Below are 7,895 nucleotides of genomic sequence, written 5' to 3'. Positions count from 1 at the left end.
TCTCCTTTATTTTATATCTTGATATAAACACCATACTAAAAAAAACGTACACGTTGGAAGTCGGATCAAGATAATATCAAATGCGTTAAAGTACCAATCCACAAGAAGTCGGCAACTGTACAAAACATATCCTTTCTTTAATTGACCAGAACAAAAACAATGTCACAATCTTTTGCATAAGTGTTTAATTTAAATTGAGATAAAGTAGAAGAGGCGCATGATAAATCAGTTGTTGCGAAATATATTTTCATGATATTCATACTTTTCAGGCCGGAAATGACACAGCGATGCCTTACATTACTCAGATTTGTGGCGGTCAAAACTCCAGCGAATCATCGAATGATACATCAAATTCATCAGACATAGACACGAACTGAACAGTGTATTCATCTGATATTCTGCAAACATTGCTGAACGAATCGCCACCATACATGCCAACAACAGCGTTTTACTTCTTCACATACTTCACTCCGATTATTTTTGCGATTGGAGTGGTGGGAAATATTATTTCTTTGATAGTGTTCCTTTCCAAAAACATGCGTAAGCTATCAGCGAGCATGTATCTTGCTGCGTTGTCAACATCAGATCTGCTGGCGTTGTTATTTTACGTACTACCGGAGTGGTTAAAACATGGCTTTAGCTTGGTCCCCGGACATCAACAAGCTTTATTTCTACAGCAGAATGGAACCTGTCAAGGCTTGCTCTACTTGCAATACATTGCGCGGTTTCTGTGCTCCTGGTTTGTGGTGTTCTTTACAATTGAACGTTTTATCGGCGTGTGTTTTCCCCTACGCCGAAAAGACATTTGCGACCCTAAATCAGCATCACGTGTTATCCTTGGGGCAATAGTAGTTGCTTCTTCTGGGTGTGTTTTTAAACCCATACTCAGTGGAACATTCATTGCCAAAAATGGAGACCCAGTGTGTACCAGTAATCGGGACCATCAATACCTTTCATTCATACTTGACAGCATATTTGGGGTTACCATAACTTTCATTCCGTTTGTACTAATAACCATTCTGAATTTACTGATCATACGTAAGCTAGTGCTAAGAAATAAGCGTCATCGAAAAATACGTATCGTAACGGAGGAATCAATCATCCGATTGGAGTTTACATTTATCTTACTCGCCATTTCCATTTGCTTCGTTTCCTTGAATTTGCCATATTTCGCGGTATGGTGCAAGCGTTATTGGAAAATAAAACAAATGTTAAATGTTCATGAATATTCACTAGATAAATTAATTCACCATAACAATCATATTGGATCTCTTGATGAAAGTCTTTATATCACCAGGACTATTTTCTACATTAACTACTGTATTAACTTCTTTTTATACTCAGTCACAGGAGCATATTTCCGTAAAGAACTTAGACACCTGTTTTTGAATCGGGGAAGAAATTCGTATTCATATAGATACCCACGTCACTACTCTGCATATCTGACAAGAAGTTCTTCACAAAATACATCCAAGTCGAGTACTCTATGACTAGGGAAGTCCTTAGGAAAGAAATCACAGGAAGAATCGTCATTCTGTGAAAATGTTCCGAAGGACTCAAAGTTGGAAAATTCCGCTTGGATATCGCACCCTACATCTATAATCAGTTCACCATGGTCACAGAGAAAAGTTTGCCATAAACCGCATTCCAGTTATTAGCGGAGGGCAAGATCATATTCCCTTTAAATCTTAATCTCAGTAATACATTTGTATACATTTTATGTTTTATAATTGTTAGTGGTTTATTAGTTATTTTTTAATTGTCATATCATTACTTAAGACAAATTGATAGTGGGATAAAATAAAATGAGAGGTCATACTATTCCAAATAACAAAAATGAATTAAAATTGTCACGTTGCTGACCACATACTAAATACATTAAGTCACCTATATTATTAATGAAAGGACGTACAATGGACCAAATGAGATTCGTACCTCGAGTTTATTGAACCTTTTAATTGAAATGGTATGACTTTTCTTTTTCATCTTGTTATAAGTGTACATGAATTGGGGATTGGTGAAGTGTAACGGTTCACGGATCAGGAAACGTGTGACGGATCACGGGTCTCAATTGTAACGTGACAGCTTAATGTCGAATAGCTACCATATTTACATATATATAATTGTACATTATAAAATATTGCAGACCAAACTTTTAATTGATTTAATTTGTATTTTGATAATGCTTTTCTGTACGATACATTTAAAATTCCTATAAAAATGTAAAATGTTAATAAACAAAGTAATATACTATTAAGTCGTCTTTTTAGCCATCTCATTATTTGTCATTGAAAGACTTATAACTGATTGAACTACATGGCTTTATTTAAAATTACAACCTGTCATGACGTCAGTAAACAATGTCGATCGCGCTTTGTTGGTGAAATCTAAATAAATGCGTTTTCTACGTCAATTTGTTTTAAAATTGATAATGTTTGGCATGGAACAAAGAATAGCAAGATTTTCTTTTCAAAAAATCCAACCCATTTCCACGCTGCGTGGCCGGAAGCTCGATTTCAGGGTATTGTTTATTTTACACTTGTACAGTTTTGTACGTGTCTTTATGTGATAAAAGACGCCGCTATCAGTTTTTCCGACATAGGCAGAGTGTAATACTTATTTGACGTGACGTCAAAAATGAGAACCGTTGTAAAGTGTATGCGTTTTACGACGGTTGTAGAAAAATTGTCATATATTACTTATTTTTTCGAAAAGTACGACGTCAAGACATCCTTCTAAAATCTGTTTCTATTCAGAGTAGTATTAGATTTAGTCATCAAGAAGCTTAATTTTGTATCATCTTAAACAAATAAGCGTTATATACAGTTCCTGAACTGCTTATGCAATTTCTACTAATTATCAACAACACATTACAAGTCAGGGGTAAACGAAAGAAGAAAGTCATTTAAACTCAAAGAAACGTGCAAAATTATCCGTTACCAACGAACTTCCAAAAACATAGTCAGTATCCATAGAAAACCAACAGACACCCTCATTTTCTAGCATATAGGTTTTGGAAGTCTGATCTCATATTTACGTCCGATCCAGCAAGTTGACAAACGCACAATTAAACAGAGGGGATACATAAAGCTATTCGTGCGTTGACGTTTTACTTGCTTGTAGCTACATCATTAAGGCCTATGGTCTAGACGTTTACAGCGCTTAGTCGATATTTAGGACCTAGTAAAAATTGGATCAACGCAAAACATGTTTGAGCAGGTTTGTGCAAGGTGACAGGATAGGACGTCAACAAAGTCACGAGGAAAACGTTTCTTGAAAGAGTCGATAGCCCTACCCACAAAACAAGTATTTTATAACATTCTAATTTTCTCAACTTATCTTTTACCAAAAACTGAATACATGTTATTCAAAGAACATGTTAGAGACTATTGCTGTTGCATTGCTGATTCACGGTGATGATGCATAGCGGATTCTATCCGTCAACATTTTGCATTTGCGAATTCTATCAGGCACCGATTCGGATTCTATCCGTACAAATCGCAACAAAGGTGAATACATCTCAGCAAATTTTGCGTAACTTTACTTATATCTTCATTTTAGAGAATGACTACATCAATCTTTATACAATTTCAAAGTATCGGGAACTTAATAAAAATTCAATGCAACGTTCTTAGAAGAATGTATTACTAGAATTTCAAATAGGTGTATGCTATAAATATTAAGTAAGGGTAAAATATTTAATTCTACAACTCTTCCAAAAGATAATTCATGTTTCATGCTGCTGTAAATGATACCAATGCATAGTTTTGTTTACCATTTTTACAACTTTTATATTTTTTGTCTTGGAAAGAGCAAATTTTTGCGTAAATATTTGCAAACCAATGATAGTAGATTGCTGACAGAAAATCAGATCGTAGATTTTCATATTTCCGTTCGAAAATTAATGTTTACTGGCTTAAACCGTTACTAACGGTTTAAGAAAAATGCATAAAACATCATTTTTTGTACTGAAATATAAAAATCTGCTATCTGATTTTTTGTCAGCAGTCTTATATAATTGGTTTCTATGGATTTTCGCAAAAATTGGCTCGTTCCAAGACAAAAAATGAAACAGTTGTCAAAACGTTCAATCTGTGAGAGTGCAGCTTTAAACGTCGGTTTTAAATAACAAAATGATAAATGAAATGATGGTTCAGTTAAAACATAGGAGATCACAAACGGAATTGTGTGTTTATGTGATAAGAAATAGCTCAAGGAAATGTGATCGCTGTGAACGAGGCTTAAATTGACTCGCTCAAATCATAAGGAGCGTTAAAACAAAAACACAAAAGCTGGAACCCTTCATCAAATGTTGATAATTGCTCGAATATCGTCTTTGAGGACCACAGTTTTCATTAGCGTTTATAACGCGATTGAAAATTAGTTACGGCTGTGGTGTTGCGTGATTGGTTGATTGACATTATCACTGTATCCTTAAGAGGTCAACATACCCACCACCTTTGTTAAAGCCCCGGTGGCTGTGTGGAACAGCCGGCTGTTTTCTAGTTTTTTTCTTTACTTTTCCGGCGTGGATTCAAACCCCACTAAAACCAAACTTCTTTATTTTGCTACAACTGTATTTTTGCTGCAATTTTGATGTCATAGAGTAAAATAATGATAAAATAAATGTTTTCAGATACATTACGGGGAAAACTTAGTTATGATCCGAAATCATGAGCGAGTCACTTTAACATGTTAAACTTGTCAGTCGGAATACATGCTGAGAGACAATTCAATTGCAATGTATTCGCTTAAAAACCATTGAAATATAACTTAAAATCAGAAGAGCACAATAAACATTTTGTTTTCCCGTTAATTACCCCAAACTTAGCAGTGAAGATAGGCATTTTTTTCAACAGCCCTCGACTGGGTTGAGCTAAACCAACCATAACACATATGTCATATTCCTGTCACTGATAAGTAGCTTGCTAGAAGTTATATATTGGTTGAAAAATCATGAATGTTTAATTTCTTCATTTTTTCGCATGGTCGCTGTGTATTTATTGAGTCCCATGTCAAAGTCATTACAGCGGCAATCGGGTAATTCCTTACGTCTTATTCGTTTAAGTTACATTAAATGCACTCATACATTGCAAACTGATTGCGACAAACTGAATCATTAATGGACGAGCTTAAGTTTAATGGCGCAAAGGGAATTAATTCCGTTTAATATCGGTTGGTACTGCCTGATGTCCAATGAACGAGATTTTAATGATGTTAGATGTGAAAGTAAGATTTTGCTTTAACCTTTCGATTGTTCGATATTTTTCATATTTCTTTTCTAGTTTGTACAAAAAGATACTGCGTAAAACAAAACTGATTACAAAATGTACCATGGAATTACATTTAATTATAGTGTCACCCAATCAAATAAGCATAATTATTATCGTCCATTTGGGAATAGATATCTTATGAATAATCTCATTTGTTAGGATAAATACTAAAGTGAACAAATAGAAACTATTTTAACATCTCATTGTATTGTATTTTATAGACCTTGAACTCGGAATACCCTCTAGATTTCACTTTAACTGTTTTATTAGTTCGCCAATGAATCTTCTGTTACTTTTTATTTTTTCCTCAATCAAATCTTCGATGTAGTAATTGAAGTTGAAACTAAAAAAGCAACAGTGTTTAGAATATATTTATCGTCCTCGTCCTTTTGACAATGTAACAGATACCATCGTCGGTAGCCGGCTGCCAGGTTCATGTCTTGGAATCATTTTGTGTGTCTGGAGCTTCTTTATGCTAACATGAATATGTGTTTAGTAAATAATTATAATTCATATTTGCACCGTTTTTTGTTATCTATTGCCATTTCGTCACATAGACGTACTTCGAATGAAACCAAGATAAAAATTAAAACTATGTACGAACTTTTGTGGCGTAGTTCCCCCATTGCCATGCAAAACCGACTATGTTTGAGGGAAAGAACGTGTCTGTGTGAGAGTTTATGTCCAGGATTAAGGATGGATAAGAATGTTTATCATGACCTGCCACCCATCCGGCTGGTTGAGGGAATGAAATTAAAGAAAAAGAAAAAGCAAGAACTGTGTGGCAGAGCTGTCCCATCCTGCCGTGCAGTTTTTCAGATATGTGGTAAGGCTCATATATATTTTATTTAATTCTTGTGCGGTTATGTCCTTTGATTATTTGAAAACAAATTGCTAGTTTTACCATATCTCACAAGTTGTACTATTATGTGCAAGGTATTGAAACGAAGCATTGCAATTATGTTACCACTGACCGTAGCAATGTGTGAGTTCGAGTAGTGACCAGTACGAATTATTAGATGAAGAAATAAGTTTACTTCGTTGTAAATATTGACACCGCAAAGGCATTTCTGCGATAGCCCGTCGAAAGCAGCGCCTTATTTCATATTTTAATGGATTCTTCAAGGACATGAGCCGAATTGTAAATTCTCTTTTTTGAATGCACAAGCCTGAGTCCCAAAATACACTTAACGCAGGACTCATGAGAACAAACGTTAAAGACAAACCACTCATGCATAAAGCATATCTTCATCAATCAATGTTGGCCAGTCTGCGATTTGTTATACGCCACGGACATCGGGCGTGTGGCTTATTTCGCAGACTGACTGTTGGGACCATCCTTTGGATCGTTCGAGATTTTAAATCAATTTATCGGCGCCAAATTTCATACTTGCTCTTAAATTTATTAACAATCAAGTCAATGAGGTACAATTTTGAACTAATTCACTCACGCCGTAACCGTGCCGGATAGTTTCATGAAGGAAGTGTGTTTTGACGTGCTATGCTCAACACACTAAACACCACTGTAAATGTACTTCATAGCTTATTTACCGTACAAGGTTTAAAAAGCATTATCAAGCTTGTCGATTTCCATCCAGATTGTGCGAAACCTTATCAAATTTTGATATAATTGTATGTTAATTTCAAATTTGATTATTAAGGGACGTAGTAATAATGCCATAGAGACTAAAAGCCTAGCGGTCACGATGATATAAGGGTTTGTTAGAAATGTATGTATCGGAATGTTATTTAATAATGATATTCATAGATAATGTTCAAATCAAATGAGGTCACAGTATTTTATGAATGCTCATTAGTTTAAATTTGAAGTAATCAAATATGAGGCTGTCTTTTGTTTATAAATATTAAAAAACAACGGAATGTAGAAGAAGAAAGAAAACAGTGCAACATTTCCGTCGGCAGCAGGATTTAAACGCGGCAACCGCCGAACCACAATAGCAATTATTAGTATAGTTTTATGTTATACTTATCACAGCTCATGATATTATATGGGAAATATTAGACATAGCCGTGTAATTTGAATACTTTCAATACCAGGTATGGTTAAAGTAATTTTATAATGAGGGTTCAAATAAGTCTGATTTAAGACGGGCTTGTGGCTTTAAACTGAACTATATGAAATTTTAACATGCTCCTATTGCACAAAGTGTAATACAGATGGACTGTTGGCTTGCTTTATTTCATAACATGGGAAAAACGCGACATTTGCGGTCTACCTCTCAATAAAATTCATCGAGTAGAATTTAGGTTAAACCTGTTGTACACCATATGTTAACTTGTGTTCGATTGGATTTTCTTCTCCTGTGATTGGAATTTCGTTGCTATTTAATTGGTAACAATCAGCCACATTGAGAATTAAATACATTTTATGTGGATTGCAAAAAAGACATTAAATGTTCGCAACGTAATGATATAATAAGCTACGAAGTTAGAAGGTGACTAGATATGGGATATACGGGGCAAAGGAAACCATTTTTTTTCTTGCGCCCTGTATATCCCATATCGGGTCACCTAATATTCGTATCGTATATATCACGTCGACAACCTGTGTACGTGTTTATTTTTTTTGTATTTATGCATCGGAATCGGACAATTGACGCC

At 34.9% G+C, this 7,895-nt stretch overlaps 1 protein-coding gene across 1 annotated transcript; it reads left to right on the top strand.

Annotated features, from left to right (window-relative positions):
- Positions 1 to 431: 431 nt before the first annotated feature.
- On the top strand, positions 432 to 1,490 carry LOC128204851 (thyrotropin-releasing hormone receptor-like). The gene is made up of 2 exons (XM_052906259.1): positions 432 to 1,210; positions 1,283 to 1,490. Exons 1-2 carry the CDS (start codon positions 432 to 434, stop codon positions 1,488 to 1,490), a joined length of 987 nt encoding a protein of 328 aa, XP_052762219.1.
- The last annotated feature ends 6,405 nt before the right edge of the window (positions 1,491 to 7,895 follow it).

This window comes from Mya arenaria, chromosome 10, assembly GCF_026914265.1.
Source record: "Mya arenaria isolate MELC-2E11 chromosome 10, ASM2691426v1".
NCBI lineage: Eukaryota > Metazoa > Mollusca > Bivalvia > Myida > Myidae > Mya > Mya arenaria.
This window is presented reverse-complemented; position numbering and strand designations above follow the sequence as displayed.

Excerpts from the sequence above, each read along its gene's own strand:
- LOC128204851 (XM_052906259.1), top strand. The coding sequence starts at position 432 with ATGCCAACAACAGCGTTTTACTTCTTCACATACTTCACTCCGATTATT. Across the intron at positions 1,211-1,282 it reads TATTGGAAAATAAAACAAAT|TCTTTATATCACCAGGACTA; the intron begins GTTAAATGTTCA and ends TCTTGATGAAAG.